The sequence below is a fragment of the Sander lucioperca genome, chromosome 17 (assembly GCF_008315115.2).
Source record: "Sander lucioperca isolate FBNREF2018 chromosome 17, SLUC_FBN_1.2, whole genome shotgun sequence".
Classification (NCBI taxonomy): domain Eukaryota; kingdom Metazoa; phylum Chordata; class Actinopteri; order Perciformes; family Percidae; genus Sander; species Sander lucioperca.
This window is the reverse complement of record NC_050189.1, coordinates 49,254-69,044: the sequence shown is the minus strand read 5'-3', so window position 1 is coordinate 69,044 and position 19,791 is coordinate 49,254. Positions and strand designations below refer to the sequence as shown.

At 39.8% G+C, this 19,791-nt stretch overlaps 2 protein-coding genes across 3 annotated transcripts; both read left to right on the top strand.

Moving 5' to 3' along the window:
- Positions 1 to 284: 284 nt before the first annotated feature.
- On the top strand, positions 285 to 19,465 carry LOC116036891 (zinc finger protein 239-like; the record flags this gene model as incomplete). Its single annotated transcript, XM_031280526.2, has 2 exons — positions 285 to 1,220; positions 19,160 to 19,465. A coding segment is annotated over one exon (915 nt), but the record flags the coding sequence as incomplete, so codon positions are not given.
- On the top strand, positions 9,381 to 19,159 carry LOC116036894 (zinc finger protein 239-like). Of its 2 annotated transcripts, none has more exons than XM_031280532.2 (5): positions 9,381 to 9,509; positions 12,751 to 12,903; positions 15,165 to 15,355; positions 15,536 to 15,707; positions 18,548 to 19,159. In XM_031280532.2, exons 2-5 carry the CDS (start codon positions 12,811 to 12,813, stop codon positions 19,157 to 19,159), a joined length of 1,068 nt encoding a protein of 355 aa, XP_031136392.1. In that variant the 5' UTR covers positions 9,381 to 9,509; positions 12,751 to 12,810. The 2 variants fall into 2 exon arrangements, with proteins under 2 accessions (XP_031136392.1, XP_031136393.1); XM_031280533.2 differs by having other exon boundaries at positions 9,383 to 9,509; positions 12,741 to 12,903.
- Positions 19,466 to 19,791: the final 326 nt, after the last annotated feature.

Sequence of the window (19,791 nt, the reverse complement as noted above, 5' to 3'; positions counted from 1 at the left end):
ACTCGTTTTTATTTTTTTTATCATCATATCATCCGTATGACTTGGCCTGAGAAAAAGTTCAGTCAAAAGATTTTTTTTCACTTCAATCCCTGGTTTCATTACAACTTGCCTGAAAAATGTAGAATATTTCGGAACTTATAAAGGTTTTGAAGAGTACATTTGCTTCCATAATAACATATCTGCAACTGGCACATATTTTCCATCATTTTGTCATAAATTAGAGTTAAAAAGATAGAACTAAATAAAGAGTTAAAATTTAGAGTGAGGGCCAGTCTAGGGTTTAAAGAAGGTTGTTCACTAACTCTCTCTCTCTGTTTGTCTGTTGCTATAGAAACGGAGAGGAGGAGTGGGACCCAAATGTCACCACTGTCAACACTGACAAATCCTTCACATCATCACAATATTTAAAGATTCATCAGAGAGTTCACACTGGACAGAATCTACACAGCTGTGATCAATGTGTGGCAGCTTTCACACGAAAGAGTCACCTAAAAGACCATCAACGCCTTCACACTGGACAGAATCTTCATAGCTGTGATCAATGTGGGGCAGCTTTCACGCACAAAAGTAAACTAAAAATACATAGACACATTCACACTGGAGAGAAGCCGTACAGCTGTGATCAATGTGGGGCAGCTTTCACACTACAGAGTACCTTAAAAAACCATCAACGCATTCACACTGGAGAGAAGCCATACAGCTGTGATCAATGTGGGAAAACTTTTTCTCATTGTAGTAACCTTAGATCCCACCAGCGCATTCACACTGTAGAGAAGCCGTACAGTTGTGATCAATGTGGGAAAACTTTTTCTCATTGTAGAAACCTGAGATCCCACCAGCGCATTCACACTGTAGAGAAACCGCACAGCTGTGATCAATGTGGGGCAGCGTTCACACTACAGAGTACCCTAAAAAACCATCAACGCATTCACACTGGAGAGAAGCCGTACTGGTGTGAACAATGTGGGGAAACTTTTTCTCAGAGTAGTAACCTTAAAACCCACCAGCGCATTCACACTGGAGAGAAGCCGTATAGCTGTGATCAATGTGGGAAAACTTTTACTAAGAATAGTAACCTAGAAAGACACCGACGTGTTCACACTAGAGAGAAGCCGTACAGCTGTGAACAATGTGGTAAAAAATTTTCTCATAGTAGTAGCCTTAAATATCACCACCGCATTCACACTGCCTCATTGTGAACATGTTTCAGAGCCAAGCTGTTTCCTCCTTCCTCCTCCTCATGCCCTGATAGGCTGAGTTGTTATATTCTGATCCCCTCACTGTTTACTAAGGTGAGGTCAAATTGCTGAAATATTTAGTCTGTTGTCCCTTAAGACAAACAAAAGAAGCCAACATTCATAACTGGGAAGCTTTAATCAGAACATGTTTGCTGCTTAAAAATGACTTTAACAGTTAATGTGTTTAAACTGCGTCTGTGCCGCCGCCATCTTGAGACAGACAGCTGATCTTAAAGACTCAGAAAAAGATTTTTGTACTGCTTTTGGATGTTCATGTACAAGAAATGCTAAACTAAGCAAAAGATGTTTTACAATATTTAACTATTACGAAAGTGGTGAATTTAATATGACAAAAGGTAACATTAATCCTTCTTTTAAAGGGATATTTCACTGCTGGAAAGATGAATATGTATTAAATTGGGTCATTTATGTAGTAGAAATGTGAAACAATTTTAGAAGTTGGTGCTTTCTAGACCGAGAAAAGCCAGAAAATGTATTTTTGGCTCATGTGGATGAAAGGCACCAACTCCCAGAATGCACTTGCTTCGCTTCCCTACGAGTCCACTCCCAAGCCACGCCTACCGGTTACAGACATAGAGGCAGTCAAGTCAACTCAAATGGGTTTTATTGTCATTTCAACCATATACACGAAACAACGTTTCACCGTGGCTCAAGTGGTGTTACACATTTAAAATATAAAAAACATAAAAACGACATACGAAACAGGCTACATTTAGTGCACACACATTATTGATCCTTTGCAAACACTTCACACGACCACGTGACGGCGCCATGACGGACGGCGGAAGCACAGGCTAAACAGTAATGGACGAGCGGGAAGTTTTATAGTTTCAATCAGTTTGAAATACATAACACTAAATAAACTATTTGTGGCTTTATATGGCTTCTTCTATTGAACAACAAGTTGTTGTTCCGTTATTGGTCGAGGTAGGGCGTCTGGTACGTGCTCACAAAGAGCAGTATTTGGAGAAGTTGGAGATAGCAGGATTGGATAAAGACCCTTAATTCGTTATCCCTCCGTATTCACGGACCTCATTAAATCACAGAGTCTGCCCGACTTAAGTCACACAATCTGTACCACTATGTGGTAAACGGGGTACCCCCATATACTGGTGCTGATCTGGACCACTATGTGGTAAACGGGGTATCCCCATATACTGGTGCTGATCTCAAAGCTTTTAAAAGTGTCCAGTCGCTATAGCTACACGAGTGCTTTCGATAGAAAAAACCCCGACCCGAATCAGTGCAGGTAACACGGAGAAGCTGCAGCTACGTACTACAAGCGTCCACTGAGCTAAAACGGCAGTGGTCGGGGCAAGTTTTAGAGTGCCTTTGTGCCTCTTAACAGACACAAAATGCAATTAATATGTCTGTGCCACATGAACAGGGCCCTTACGTGTCAACAAGATGCGTTTTCAACTCAGACATTGTTTAAATTCACCTACCCTGGTCCCTGTCTCGATCCTGCTGGTAGCTAGCTTGCCCTGCTAGCTGATAGCCGTTAGCTGCTAGCTGCCGTCCGGTGAGTGTATTCAGACAGGCTTCTGTAATAATCATCCCAATAATAATCCGCGGAGCGGCGGTCCTCCAGAGGACAGGTCATGTCACGTCTTGAAGTTTATTCCCCCCCCTGAAAAAAAACAGTAGTGTGGTAGTAGCTGGACGGCACTCACCGGACGGCAGCTAGCAGGGCAAGCTAGCTACCAGCAGGATCGAGACAGGGACCAGTGTAGGTGAATTATCTATCATGTTAATCCATGCAGTAAATCACGGAGTGTCTATGATCAGTAGTAACCACACATACTTGTAACATCTAGCCATCTTCTTATCTGTGATTATATTCGCTGCGTAGCCTATGTTTGGATTTGACCGGTGGATATTTCGACGCGATGGGCAGCAGCTAGCGAGCCGTCCAAAGCTAGCTGCAGCCAGCTCGTCAGCTAGCCGGGGTAGGAGCTCCGCAGACCCGCATTTAACTCGTTTTTGAAGCTAGTTTCCGTGCCATGTCATCTTTAATTTAACCGATATTTTTTGTATGTGTGTTAAGTTAAATGATCAATGGAACGGCTTTCATTTTTTGGTAGCATTAGTGCTTGGTTGGATGTAGCAAAACATGAGTATAAACACATCCGTGAAGTTGCATAGAATGGTCGGCATTCAACAGTCACAAATTCCACCAGTGGTGAGCAGTTAGTTGGATACCAGCAGTAACGACTATTTAAGTTTAGGGAAAAGATGTTTGTTGTAAGTGTTTGGATTAAAACACTACCAAAGAACACACATTCTTCTTCTTTGGATTAGGAAGACTAGTGGCTGCAATAGTGTATTGCTGCCCTCTACTGTTTGTTACGACATTTTTTTGAATTATTTTTTATTCTAAAATCAACCACTGCCTATACTCGTAACACTATAGTATAACAATATACAATATTTTTTAAACTTGGATCCAAAAATATGTCCGATCCGTGACTCCAAACCGTGATCCTGACCTTGAGTCTTGTGATCCTTGCACCCCTAGCTGTTACCATCTTATCTTATTTGTGTAAGATTAACAAGTAAAGGAACAAATGGAAACTAGAAAATTTCTGAAAAAGTTGCGGTGGTGAATGCCAGAATCTTTGTGAAAACTGCGTAAGATGGGTTTAAAAACATATTAGTTCTTAAGAACGTTTAGTGAACGAAGCCCATTGTTCTCATCTTTAGAAACATATTACATATTTTTTATTTTTTTTACTTTTTTTGCCTGACAGGAAGTCAGTATACTTTTCAATTTATGAATACATGTTTAAGGACTTTAGGATGAACAGAAACTCAACATTTTGCAGCAATGTTCAAAATAGTAATCCTCCGGGATGCTTTCTCATTGTCCAGATTAACGCTGCACAATATATCATTTTTTTTATCGTCATTACAATATCAACTAGCGCAATTTACACATCGCAGAGGCTGTGATTTTGTGCGCTAATTGTTATTCTGCGAACATGTTTAAGGACTTTAGGGAACTGTGCAGCCATGTTCAAACAAGTAACTTTAACAGTGTTTCCCACAGGTGGTGGTGGTGGAGCAGGATGTGAAGGCACGGTGCGTGATGTAGCCATGGTGTGCTTTGTCAGTTACATTTTTTTACCAAATGTTAACGGTTCAGCAGATAAAATACCCATAATACTATACTATACTCCATACAGAACATTACATGTTGTTATTAACCTCAACACTGTTTCCTTCTATCTCCTGTTAAATCACATAAGACTAGGGCTATCTAAAGTAAATTCTTGTTCATTTTGTTTGTTAGATGTAGAAATATTACTATTATTTAGACGTGTTATTCTCAGTATTAAAGTTCATATTATATTGTGCTGCTCATTGCTATGAGTTGTGTGTAGTCATGAGACATTGGTCACTGTTCCCTGTACAATGAAGAGGCTCGGACGCACAGATGGGTTTAGTTTAAGCTCTAATTACAGTTTATTATCAGTTTAGGAATGTGAATGTATGTTAGAAACTGTGTAGTATCAGACAGAGAAGTAGAATAACAGGAAGTAGCTTTTAAGTTGGTGTGTGTGTGTTCGGGCAAGGAGAAAAGGTTACGAGGACAAGAAGAGGAGGTCGCAACAGACAGAAGACTCACACCTGGAAGATAGCAACACACACACACACACACACATATTCTGCCTGGCAACGAAGAAGACACCACCCTGAAAGGAGATGATAAGAAGAGAGGGACAGTTAGATTCGGGGCTCACAGTTTGAGAGAGACTTTGCTGACCTGAGCTCTGTACACTTGTGTCTGAAGTTAGGGAAAACTTAGTCTCTTTGTGAACCCACATGTGTTTGTAAACTTAACTGCTGGACTTAGTAAACTTTGCTAGACTTGAATCTATCGCCTCAGATTTGATCCTTGAGTTTTGGTATTCATAAGTGACATCCTTTAATATACTCACAAACTCAAATCAAAACAATGAAAATCTATGAGCATACGGGACTAGAGGGAGTTGGTTAATTTGTGTTTAGCGCCCTGTAATACGTGGAAGGCCTTAATTTAGACACAGTGATATTCGTAAAAATTGGTACACACATTGCTCTCATTATTACAGACATATTTCTAATTTATTTTCATTAGCTTCACCCAACTGGAAGTTGGCCATTTTTTATTTTATGCTCTGAAGTTATTGTTGTTTTGTAGTTTACCATCATATTATCTTCCTTTGTGGACTTTCATTTAATAATCTTTGTCTGACATTTCATATTGACTGTTTGTATTTCCTGTGACTGAATGTGGTTTTAAATCTGTTGAGGTCTGTTCAGACTGAAAGTAAAGACTCTGATGATGATGTTTTCCAGCCAACACTAAAGAATGATGGAGCAGCAGGGAACAGACCAAGTCAAATAGCAAACAGCTGATTTATTCATCTGACTTGTACATTAATGTCAATGATTTCATTTTAAACTTCTTGAAATTAGAAACAAATGAATGCTTACTCATGCTAAGAAGCTTGTGCTCGGTCCTGGACGTAGCAGCAGACCTGCAGGGATTTCTGGACCTCTTCAGTTCTCTGAACAGAATAAATGAAATAAAACAAGGCCTCATGCTGATTATTTGGGACTTGATTTGGTGGATTTCTCCTTTATGCCGTTTCTGTGTTTAAACTCCTTGATAAGAGAACGTTTCCAACCACTAAAAGTGCTGACAGACTCAGATTATTATTCTAAGTGTCTGACAACATTACCTACAGAGATAGAGCTTTTAGTTAAAGAGGAAGATCCTTTTTAGTTTAACATGAAACAGCCCCGAAATCACCATCACCAAACCCACCAGACTCCATGTAAATAATCAGGACTTTTAGCGTGTAAAGAGCCAGCATATTTCCACCAGACTCCATGTAAATAATCAGGACTTTTAGCGTGTATAGAGCCAGCATATTTCCACCAGACTCCATGTAAATAATCAGGACTTTAAGCGTGTATAGAGCCAGCACATTTCCACATGTAAATGGGTGAATTAAGGGATTATAAGTGTGTTTAATAATCATAACATTTCTGTTTTAATTAAATGGACTCTGGTGAAGAAATAAAGTAAAATGCTGAAAATGAATCTATATCTTTTAATTTCTCCTTACATTTCTACATTATTTTAGTTATTAAAATGCTGTACATTATTAAATACTCAAGTAAAGTACAAGTACCTTGAGTTAAGTACAGTAGGTTACTTGAGTAAATGTACTCAGTTCCAGACTGTTATCAAGGATAACAGGTGGGGTAATTAGCTCAGGCCCCACCCTCCCAGCATGCTAGGTGACACAAATCAAACACACCCTGCTGCCATGTACTTGTTACCAACAGGTGCATGCTGGTTGTGGCTAACACACACACACACACACACACACACACACATATATATACGTATATATATATGTGTGTGTGTTGTTGTCATAATGAATAATGTTTGATGTCCGCGTGAATGAACTGTTGGTTTGGACACTGTGTGTGTGTGTGTGTGTGTGTGTGTGTGTGTGTGTGTGTGTGTGTGTGTGTGTGTGTGTGTGTGTGGACATGGACATGTTAAAGCACTTTATTTTGTCCTCCAAACATGTTGACAGTTGAATTAAAACACAGATATGTTAAAGAGCGAGCCAACAGAGTGAGCTGTGAGCTGAACTGAACATGTGTAAAGAAAGAGAAGGTAGTGTGCTGCCACCTGCTGGCTGTCTGACTCCACTGATATCATGCTGTCATCAAACAGAGTTTGACAGTGAGCGTGTCATTCCCACTCCCAGCAGTGATAGGGAGCTGCTGTTAACGGTATATATGAAGCTAACATGACTGATGTGAACATGATGATTGTAGACCTAAAGAGGCCCAGCTATCTTCTGGCCTGGGACTGTTACTACAACATGGAGCCGGGTCTCTGTGGTGAGCAGTAGGATCTGGATTTGTTGCAGCGCCCCTGTTTTCCTGTTGAAGTGAAGGAGGAAGTTCTCACATCTTTTCCTTTCTTTCTTTATCTTTTATTTCAAACAACAAATATAACTAAAGTACAATATAAAAATACAAGAAGTGTGTTGTAACACACAAAAGGAAAAATAAATGTTAAAGTGTTATAAACAAGAACCAGGATGAAGCAGAAGCTTAGTTTACCACTTATTATTATTATTATTATTATAATATTTTATTATTATTCAGCTCTAAATATGATGTATTTTCTTATATCTTTTGACGAGTAAAGACATAGAGGTTGCTTATCAACCAGCATTTCCTCTGTGTAGGGGGGTGTAGTAGTTAGCAGCTCAGTTCGTCTCTTGTTTATGAAAGTTGTTGATGAAGTTTATTTCCTTACATGTTGTCAGATTGTTGTTGTCATTTCCCCAGAGATAGACTTTGTCTTTGTATCTAAAAGAGGTTTGTTGTTATGAACAGATGTGGAGACAGCAACAGCTGATCATCACCAGTCCTTCATGCTCCTGGTGTCCATATCTAATACAACAGCTGATCATCACCAGTCCTTCATGCTCCTGGTGTCCATATCTAATACCACCTAGTGTGTTAAGGAGGAAGTGAGCTCACAGACCTCTGGAGCTCGCTGCTCATCTCGGCTGCTCATTCCTTGTTGGTAATGAACCTGCACTGAAACACATTCTGGTTGGCATTTACTTAAAAAAAGATAGGTAAAAATTTCCACGCAGAAACTCTTTAAAATGTTTGCTCAGGAAAGTCTCAAGTGAAGTTTGCTCGCCAATAAGATTTTTTTTATTTAAAATGCTCAAATAAACATTACTGGCAATTCTCTTCCTTAGAAACAAGATGCACTCAATAGTTTCTGGGTTTATTTCAACCAGACCAGAGTGGTGATCGTTGGAACAGTGGAAAGATGAACCAAGACGGCTTTTGGTAGTTTTATTTAGTTTCTGTCCACTTTGTAATAAGGGTGTTTAATAATCATAACATTTCTGTTTTAATTAAATGGTGTCTGCTGGAAATATAAATAAAAATGCTTAAAATTAAACTATATTTTGTCATTTCTCCTTATACGTCCACATTGTTTTAATTATAGAAAAGCTGTACACAATATTTAATACTCAAGTAAAGTACAAGTACCTTGAGTTAATTACAGTACTTGAGTAAATCTACTTAGTTACTCAGTTGACTAACATGAACTCTGGAAAAAAGGAATTGAATGTGTGGAATGATTTGGACAATGCTTTAAAATAAGTGTGTTTAATAATCATAACTGTGGAAAACTCCCTGCTGGACTGATGACGTCTCTCCTTGGACTCATGCTGGTGTTGCATGTATCTTTGTTTGTGTAGTCAACCTGACTATTGGACCTGAATGCTACTGCTATGTTCCATTAGTGGTCTTAGAGCGCCATCTAGTGGCCAATAGATATAAGGACACAATGAAACCTCTATTCTTTACTACATTGGGCTCTATTGATTCCCATTACTATCAGAATTATTTGGTTGTTTGCACAGCAACTTTTTATTGCATAGCAATTATGTATATTGCATATAATTATGTATATTGCAGAGTGATTTGTTGCTTATTGCTCTTTAATCTGTATATAAGTACATTCATTATGTACAGGTTATATTTACATATTCTGTATTTCCTTATTTTACAGAAAACCACACACACACACACACACACACACACACACACACACACACATACACACACACACAAGCCCAAACACATACTATTGCAAGCAACAACCACTTTATTCACTGCTGGATCTGGATGTTAATAAATCTGTTGAACTAAAACTGAAGGTTGCAGCGACTCTCTTACCGGAGTACATAGCCAGCTCGGGTAGCACCAGAGAATAACGTACAAGGACTTCACAATAACATTTCTGTTTTAATTCAAGGGAGTCTGGTGGAAAAATAAATTTAAAATGCTCAAAATGAATCTATATTTTTTTATTTCTCCTTATTCTTCTACATTATTTTAATTATTTAAGTGCTGTACATTATTTAATACTCAAGTAAAGTACAAGTACCTGGAGTTAAGTCCAGTACTTGAGTAAATGTCCTCAGTTCCAGTCCACCACTAACTGATTGATTAACTGAATGTGTATCTGTTGTTTCCCCTCCTGACCTCCGGGCGGCAGCGTTCTTTCATTTTAAACTTTTAATCTGAAAAACCCTGACTGGGAGGACACCGGAAGTCTGGTGTCTTCACTGTGGTGTGTGTCTGGCGGCGGGATAGCTGTGGAGTTTGTTATTAGTGAGTTTGAAGAAGACAGAGCTCCAGGTAAACCCGCACACACTCAGGTAAACACTTTAATAACTGCTCTTTTACACGGCAGTCACAGAGAAGAGAAGACAGAGCTGCGCATGCGTTAGCTTCCCATTCGGCTGCTTAATGCTAACGGAGCTGAGCAGAAGCTAGCTAGCTCTTTCATATGGCTCTTTGTGGTTTAGCTTCTTTAAAGCTAATGTACTTGCTCTTACTACTTGTTGTCTGGAGTTTGCACCTCCAGGGTTGAAAGCACTTCATTGGAAGTCTCTTTGGATAAAAGCGTCAGCTAAATGACATGTAATGTAATGTAATGTAGCAGGCTAGCTAGTAGTTGATATTCATGTTTTGTTGCATCGACCCTAACCCACCTGAACCGGGACCCCCGTTTGTTTTGGAGGGAAACGGTCCTTTGTTAGTTGTTCTCTCTCTCTCTCTCTCTCTCTCTCTCTCTCTCTCTCTCTCTCTCTCTCTCTCTACCAAAGAGAAAAAGATAGAAAGTATTAGTATGTGTGTGTCTGTCAGCTGCTCCATTGTTGACCTTCTTCTAAAATATTAGAAAGCCAAGCCGTTCTAAATGTAGTGGAGCTTCATTATTTCTGAGAGCAGAAGTGTGGCCGAGTTTCCCTCTGATCAAACCAACAGAACGGAGCTGAACACAGATGATTATTACCGAGCTGTGGAGAGTCTCAGTAGCTTGGAACTTGTTAACCGGATCTATCTGGTTATTGATCAGCTCCCAGCGGCTAATTCCCTCCATACGGTTGGTTTGGAAAGTGTGTGTGTGTGTGTGATTATGGTTACGGTAAACAGATGTTTAAAGTGAATGCTAATTGTGTTCCCTTCAACATGCTGCCTATTCCAGTGTTAGGGGCGTAATATGTCATCCATACACACATACACGGTCTATGTTCACGGTCAGACACGGTTGGTCTCAATGAAATACATACAAGAATCATTAGTGTTGTATCTTGTGTGTTTGTGTTGTATCTTGTGTGTGTGTGTTGTATCTTTTGTGTCTGTGTTGTATCTTGTGTGTTTGTGTTGTATCTTGTGTGTGTGTGTGTGTGTGTGTTGTATCTTGTGTGTGTGTGTGTGTTGTATCTTGTGTGTGTGTGTTGTATCTTGTGTGTTTGTGTTGTATCTTGTGTGTTTGTGTTGTATCTTGTGTGTGTGTGTTGTATCTTGTGTGTGTGTCTGTGTTGTATCTTGTGTGTCTGTGTTGTGTGTTTGTGTTGTATCTTGTGTGTGTGTGTGTTGTATCTTGTGTGTGTTTGTGTTGTATCTTGTGTGTTTGTGTTGTATCTTGTGTGTGTGTGTGTGTTGTATCTTGTGTGTGTGTGTTGTATCTTGTGTGTTTGTGTTGAACCGTCTGGGCCACCGTAGCAGTGTGAGGGGAAACGGCCCAAGTTGTGTTTGTTAACTACAAAGTAGTATCATGTGTTTCTGCAGTGACAAGATGATATATGGCAGAGTTTGTCTCAAAGAAAACTAAAAGTCACCGCCGATATGGAACCATTTCAGATTTGAAGCTGAGTGTGTGTTAAACCAAAGAGGTTACAGTAGGAGGCTCACTGCAGGTTAAAAAGTCCTGGCTTAGAGGCACATTACCACCACCATGTGGACTGGAGTCCTCACTCTCTCATTAGGTTATGTTATAGTTAGCCTGTATGCTAGTGGACATTAGAAAGGTAAACACTGCTCAGACACTTATTAGGTGACATGGTCACTCACTACAATGGACATTTTTTAGAGGCCCATTAACGATATAGAAGGTAAATGGAACTGGAATATTTCCGTAAGGGCCTTTTACATATTGACAACCGTTGATAATAACATGTATATGCCTGTTTATGGTGAAAATAAGCGATTTATTTCAAGATAGCATATTCACCCCATAGGGTTACACTGTAGAGTCATCTGACGTTGGTCTCCAATATGGCGCCCATGATTAGAGTTGGCCACACTCTCTATATAAAGGGCTCTAACTCAGCTGAGACAAGTGGGACACCTAGTGGTGAAACTCAGTATACCGGTTTGGTCCATTCTTTGTCTTCAGTGTTGACTATTATTACGTTATACCACAGTTTACCAAGTGTTCCCCACTGTAGACTTCTGTTCTTCTACTAAAGAATATTCTTTATTAATCCCACGTTGCATTTCTTTTGCACCAAACTACTTCCCCATTTTTCAACATAGAAACAATTCAAACATCAAATTGTTCAGTGCAATTGGGACACGCTGGTCTTAATACAGAATTTTCATAATTTTTCTGAAATATTAAAAAATTCTGGATAAATTTCCCCATTCAAAATGTTCAAAACTGAAACATTTTCACACTCAATAACTTTTGTATAGGATGTTATTGTCATGTATTCTCTGCTGTTTTTTGCTGTTACCAGATTATCTTATTTCATTTGTTAAATTCACAAGTAAAAAAGTAAATATGCTCAGAGAAGAATACAAATATAAAGTATGCTTTAATGTGCTTTAGTGTTTGTGATATTTTAGAAGATGAACAATGTGAGCAGCTGACAGTGTTGGCTGTATCATTAAATGTCTTCTTCTGTTGTCGTGTTAAAGAGGAGTTGGAGCAGAGTGTCTGTTAAAACCTAGGCCACTGTTTTGAGGTAACTGTAATCTTACTGTAAGCTGACTCTGGAAAAGATGAATGTTTTTTAAATCTATGAATTGGATAAATCTCCTGCTGAGAAACGGGTTTCAGGCCTTCACATTTGTTGGGGGAACTAACCTGTACACGCATTACATATGGATCTGAAAGTTCTCATCCCTTAAACCAGATATTTAAGTCTGTAAACTGGGTGAACGGTTGAAAGTGAAGGCTAGTAAATGCTCTGTTTTTGGTCCACTTCCTGTGTCTGGGTCGGATCGCGTTCCCACCTGAACCGGGACCCCCGGGAGACAGGAAGACAGCTGTCTCCGAGATGACGTCATCTTTGGCCTTCTGTAGAAGTGGTGAACTTACAGCTCGCAGCACTTTAAGAAGATATAGTGTGGAGCTTTAGTTTGATATCTAGTGTCGGCAGAATCCCTTTTTATTGAGTTTCCTGTTAGTGAAATGCTCTGAGTGAATTTAAGCTGGGCTTAAACTACTCTGAGTTGATGTTGGAGCTAGGAAGGAAATGGAACCGCTTTGAGTGTTCAGACTGTTGTTGTAGTTGTGTGTGGATGTGAGGAAAACCAGAGGAGACAGCAGCTCCTGAATATCTCTGCTGCTGTGATTAGTCCTGAACAGAATCCAGAGTGAGTCCAGCAGCCCCAGTGGAGCCCTGCTGGATTTCAGGACCAGAGAGGAATGGAGGAGGACAACCAGAACCAGGAGCAGCGGAGCAACGAGGTCCCCAGAAGACAAGCAGCAGACTGGGACTCTGATAGCAGCCATGTTCAGGTCAGTGTTCAGCAGAGAGGGCAAAAGTACTCACTTCCTGTACTGTGAGAAAAGGCTCTTTATGTCATTGGCTACATTTTAAATGGATGTCTGCCAATAGGCCTAAAACATCACATATATGATTATTGTGACAGAGACTGGAACTCCAGCTTAATAAGATTCTGACTGAGTAGCAAGATATGAATTCAGTTGTGATTCTGTGAGAATTCACAGATCCAGTTTCTCTTTTTTTAATCTTCCCCTTAACATTTAAAGATAAGATAATACTTTATTGTCTGTTACCCAAGGGTTACAGAAGATGTTCTTTGACAAGGCTCCAGTCACAAAGAGACATTGACCCAGACATATAAAAACAAGACATGGGGGTGTTGAGGTATCAGCTGACTGGTGATCATTTGGTGCTGTTCAGTATGACTATGGCAGAGGGGATGAAGGATTTCTTGGAGATGTTTTAGTCCAGATAAAGAGCTGTTTCCCTCAACATCCCGACCAACAAAACGTGAAAGATGACATACAGTAGAAGAGTAAAACTTCACGGTAAAACACGCAAACGCTGAGCCATGTCAGGAGTAGCTCACACAGAGTAGCACCCCCACACAAACACATGTATGTGTGTGTGCTCTAACATGGGTTCTGGAAAGAAAATAAAGGATCAGATATGAATTACTAAACAGACATTAATTAAGAAGTTTCCCATACTTTTAGAGTTACAACTAACAACCACTAGATGGCAGCAGCGTATAAGAAATGAACTGACAGCTAGTACATCTTTGAACATGGAGTGCTAATAATAATAAATGTAATATGTCAGGCTCACAATTTGTACAATTGAAGTGCTATGAAAGTTGGAGAAATTACAAATTCAATGTGCATTTTATTAAAAAAATATTTATTGATATGCAAATAGACAATAGACATCCAGCAAGTGATGTATGTCCTCAAATCTGTAGATGTGCATGGATTTGTCCTGACTCAGCAGAGCCCAGTCCATATCAGGTCTAATGTCTGCCTTGTAGTCCTTCTCTAGACCTGCAGGGGGGTTGGTACTATCATTCAGCTAGTACTTGATATTAAATCCACTGTTGGTCTGGGTGTGGATTTTTTTTAAGTTAAAAGAAGGCGGGCCTGTTTATTCGTGTTTGGCAATTAATAACTCAGGTAAATATTGTACCTGACTTATTTTGCAGCTTTGGGGGGATTTTTTATCAGGGATTTGATACAGGTTTTGTCCCTTTGTTTGTCTGTCGTTGTGCATACAGCCATATCGGTATAGTTAAAGGTAAACAACTGCATGTTACTGTACATGTAGTCTGGCATTGCCAGACCTATCTCCACAGCACTGCAGAGTAAGGTCTGGCTCCTCCACACAGACATTCTGGGATAGGAGAAAAAAACTCTCTGGCTTGTTTGCATTTCTTTAAACCAATCACAATAGTCTTGGGCGGCGCTAAGCTCTGGACGCAACGACTTTGGCTCTGCTAAATAGTTTCAGGAAGGAACTTGTTTAGGTGGGTGTTTTCACCCAGATAGAAGAGCGCACAGCGCCATCTGCATGTTGACAGAGAGCAGAGACACACACACACACACACACACACACACACACACAGAGGTGCGGACTGAGCAAAGTTAATCTAGGATAAATAGCATAGAAAATATTTTTACAACTGAAATACATTTTTTTGTTATTACAAAGGAAAAGTAGTGAAAAAAGGTACCGTTGAGTACCGGAACCAAATTTCAGATATTGGTACCGGCACTGGTAAAAATGTGAACGGTACCCAACCTTAGCTACATGTAATATAAAATGAAGTTAACTGTTGACACAATACAGTAAAGTGAGCTATTTAAATGAGCTGCATACATGGCTAAACGTCATTAGCTCTTACCAGTGTATCACCCTGTGTAACATTACTTCGTCCGCAGCAATCCGGCCACAATCAGTCCCAAAACATCCCAAAGCGATGGAACATCTGGAGATTTTCTTGTCGTTGATTGAGGCTACTGTGCATGTAGCTTGTAGCTCCAGTTAATGACTTTTGTGGCTTACATTTTAGTAGTTATTTCAGTTTTAATGCAGGAGATACTTAACACTCTGAAGTCCTATAGATTGGTCACCTCATCAGCCCTGGCATTTTCTCCATTCAAACAGAACATTTTAATATAGTAAAACATGGTCAACTATAATACACTCCCATCTCCCATTAGTTCTTCTAACCCTTGTATCATTATCTCTGCATGTTTCTCCCTTGGGTCTACCAAAGGAGCCCTCAGCAGACGTCGAGCTGGCGACCGTAGCAGGAAAGAAGGGCAAGAAGGCCGAGGAGGAGGAGCAGCCTGCAGCAGTGAAGGAGGAAGAGGAGGAGGAGGAGGAGTATGTGGTGGAGAAGGTTTTGGACCGCAGAGTGGTGAAGGGAAGAGTAGAGTTTCTGCTGAAATGGAAGGGGTTCTCAGAGTAAGTATGAGTCTATAATATTAATACTTGGTGTTTTTGGTCCTGATATATATATATATAAATAATCTTACAAAATAGCAATAGAAAAAGGAATAATGCGAATTAGCAATCAGAGTGAGAGTTTATTGCCTAAAAACAAAGCCTGAGGAGATTTTCTTCTGTCTGCACTCACCTTTCTAGTGAGGAGAACACATGGGAGCCACAAGACAACCTGGACTGCCCCGACCTTATCACCGAGTACATGCAGAAACACAAGGAGAAGGAGGAGAAAAAGAAGGAGGGCAAGAGGAAAGTTGTCCATGAGGCCTCGGGAGACTCAGAGGAGCGAGGGAGCAAGAGGAAGAAGGAGGAGGTGAGTGAAGGAAAGAGGTTACTCCAGACTGAAGAGTTCCAGAAATCTATCTATCTTTCTATCTATCTATCCATCTATCTATCTATCTATTGTTGATGAACAGCGCCACTTAGCTTGGGGTCCTAGCCCGCTCCTACGATAGTGAAGCCGGGTAACAATGCCAATGTGTACCATTATCCTTAGTCTGAACAGTTGTTCCCTTGAATAAAGAAAGTTCAGGGGTGTGATTCTTCCGGATAATTCCGGAAATCCGGCTTTTCTGACCTGAAAATGAAGCTCTCGTAAATAATTTTTTTTTTTTGGGGGGGGGGGTGTCGCAAGGCACAGGTCGGGGGTATTGGTAAACATAATGACCGGTCACTGCTGTCAACGTTTTTTGTGCCTCTGACTCATGTCTTCATATCACTCCACAAGTGGTCCATTAATTTGTCACGATGTAACTTCATTCAGAGCAGAGCTCCACCAAAGAGCCTGCAATCGTTGCGGAAGGTTATTTGAATAAGAATTTTGGACGTGTGGGGGCGAATTATCTTCTTAGCTGAAGCCGACAACGGGACAATATTTTTATTTTATGTTGGCAATGCAAGCTGAAGCGACGTAGCAGATGACGTTGAGAAGTTGCAGTGAGGAATATTTTAGGTACAGTGAGAAGCCGCTGCTGACCGGCGCAGAGCTCTGCCAGAACTCCGACTGCTGTCTGTCCGCGCGGCCGTCTGACGGCATCAGTATTAAATTTAGACAGTTTTATTAGCGGTTAAAAACGTCTCGCGTTAAATAGTAGTCTAATTCGGTACAGTTGGTTTTAACACCTGATGCGAAGTGTAGGCCTATAGGAGTACACATGAAAACCCTGAACAAGCAGCAAATTCTGAGCAAGGAAAAACCCTGAAGTATAATCACAGACAGCCATAAAAAACATTTAAATTGCAGAGTTAGAGTTATAACTTAATATGTACAGTGTCAACAGAGAGAAACACGGACAATTGGACAGTGACAACATACATACTACATACCTACATACTGTAGAGAATGACAGTAACAGCATACAAACGGCATAAATAAAAATTTGTTATAAACGTGTGCTCTTTAAAAAGTAGAAAGCATTGTTTGCCAGTTACATTAAATGTTTAAAAATCCGTAAATGTCCGTGGGTGGGGCTACATGGGCGTGGTAATGTGGGCTGGTGTGTGTGTGTGTGTGTGTGTGTGTGTGTGTGTGTGTGTGTGTGGTAGTAAGGAGAGAGAATAGGAGAAGGAAGTTTGTGTGAGGTGGACCTGGTCACCACAGACCCAAATCTTCTCAGCTGTTGCTACTGTCATATGCTGCACTGTCTCTTCATGTGGCACTATTATTATTTATATTATAACAAGGTATTGCAATGTGTAATCAAGTGATGACTGATTAACAGTAATGTAAATGCTAAATGCCCTAATACCTACATATCATGTAAGACTCAGTTTCTCCATTTCTTTGCACAAAACTCTCCAGAAAGTGCCATTTAATGGTTTATTTTTTTTAAAAATGAGGGGGGGGGAGGGGGCTGTCGCAGCGTCATGGGTGCGCCGTATATTTTCCTGCTTTTTTGTCCTTTGCCAATCACACCTATGAAAGTTCTTACTGCTGTGTTCCAGTTTAATCATAACCTTATCCATAGGATAGAAGATATATACGCAAGGCCTGTAAATGATTTTAAAAAAAGTTAGAAGAGTAAAAAGTTAAAAGGACAAAAACAGACACGTAACAGATAAGCTACAGAGAAGGCTGATAAAGTTTAAAATGAAGTCAGTGATGAAGGATAATATATAAAGTCCTATACACGTGTTTCTATAATGAAGTCAGTGATGAAGATAATATATAAAGTCCTATACACGTGTTTCTATAATGAAGTCAGTGATGAAGATAATATATAAAGTCCTATACACGTGTTTCTATAATGAAGTCAGTGATGAAGATAATATATAAAGTCCTATACACGCGTTTCTATAATGAAGTCAGTGATGAAGATAATATATAAAGTCCTATACATGTGTTTCTATAATGAAGTCAGTGATGAAGATATTTTTATCTTATTTTTATTTTTATATTCTTAGCACACAGTTCTAAGAATGCCAAATACACAAAAACACAGTGTGTGTTCTGTCCAGTAAACTGGGACTATCATTTGAGAGGATTGTACAATTATAAAACCTATCCTAATTGTACAATCCTCCTTAGATATAGTTAAGGAGTCAATCGTCATTTGCACTAACAAACAGCTGTACACTTTGCCTTAAAAGCTAGCAGTGGGAGTTAATATGTTACTTAGGAAATGTATATTTTAGCCCATACGAGAGAGAGGGAGCGACAGAGTGAGAGAGAGATATGTAGGCTACGCATCATATTCTAGCATTGTAGATAAGTGGTTGTAATTGATCTTCATGGTAAATTTCCTGAGTAACATTATCTTCTGCTCACTTTTAAGGCAAAGAGTAGGCTACAACTGTTAATTTGTGCAAATGATTAGCAGCCTAACTCCTTGAATGGTATGATTATGATGGTTTCAGAACAGTGGTCAGTAAATGTTTATTTTTAGGCTGCTTACACATTCTGGCGGTCCGCGATCATCTGGCACGCTTTCTTTCGCTGTTTCATTACAGCGTTACAGTTTCATTACAACTTGCCTGAAAAATGTTGAATATTTCGGAAATTATAAAAGTTATGAAGAGTACATTTGCATCTGCAACCGGCACACATTTTCCTTCATTTTGTCATAAATGTTTGTATGAAGAGTTAAAAAGTCCAGGGTTTAAATAAGGTTGTTCACTAACTCTCTCTATCTCTCGGTTTGTCTGTTGCTATAGAAACGGAGAGGAGGAAAGGGACCCAAACGTCACCACTGTCAACACTGTGACAAATCCTTCACGTCAAAATATTTAAAGATTCATCAGAGAGTTCACACTGGAGAGAAGCCATACAGCTGTGATCAATGTGGGGCAGCTTTCACACTACAGGGTCACCTAAAAAAACATCAACGTGTTCACACTGGAGAGAAGCCTTACAGCTGTGATCAATGTGGGAAAACATTTTCTGTGAGTGGTAACCTTAAAAGACACCAGCTCATTCACACTGGAGATAAACCTTACAGCTGTGATTTATGTGCTAAAACCTTTTCTCTGCGTAGTAGCCTAGAAAGCCACCGACGTGTTCACACTGGAGAGAAGCCGTACTGGTGTGAACAATGTGGGAAATCTTTTTCTCGGAGTAGTAGCCTTAAAACCCACCAGCGCAGTCACACTGGAGAGAAGCCGTACAGCTGTGATCAATGTGGGAAAACTTTTACTCAGAATAGTCACCTAGAAATCCACCGACGTGTTCACACTGGAGAGAAGCCGTACTGGTGTGAACAATGTGGGAAAACTTTTTCTGATAGTAGTCACCTTAAAAGACACCACCTCATTCACACTGCCTCGTAGTTTCCTCCTGCCTCCTCCTCATGCCCTGATAGCTGTGTTGTTATATTCTGATCTTCTCTCCACATTGAAGGCTGACCAGCAGTAACTACGACTACATATTACGCTCCCTCCCTTTTGAAGGGATTAATTTCACTCAAAATTTGCTTTTTTTTCCTGTAATAAAATATTTTGAGTTCAGGGTTCAACTGCTAGCGCTATGTAACTAATGCTGCAACGAAGTATTTGTTCTTAATTAAAAAAATCCCCTCACTGTTTACTAAGGTAATGTCAAATTGCTGACATATTTAGTTTATTGTCCTTTAAGAAGATGAAAAGAAGCAAGTCTTCATAACTAGAAAGCTTTAATCAGAACACGTCTGCTGCTGCTGCTTAAAAAATGACTTGAACAGTTGATGTGTTTAAACTGCGTCTGTGCCGCCGCCATCTTGAGACAGACAGCTGATCTTAAAGACTCAGAAAAAGATTTTTGTACTGCTTTTGGAAAGAAATGCTAAACAAAGCAACATGGAATAACATTTCACAGATTTACAATATTTAACTATTACGAAAGCGTTGAATTTAATATCACAAAAGGTAACATTAATCCTTCATTTAAGCTAACAAGTTAAGTGACTGTCCTGATACTGAATGCT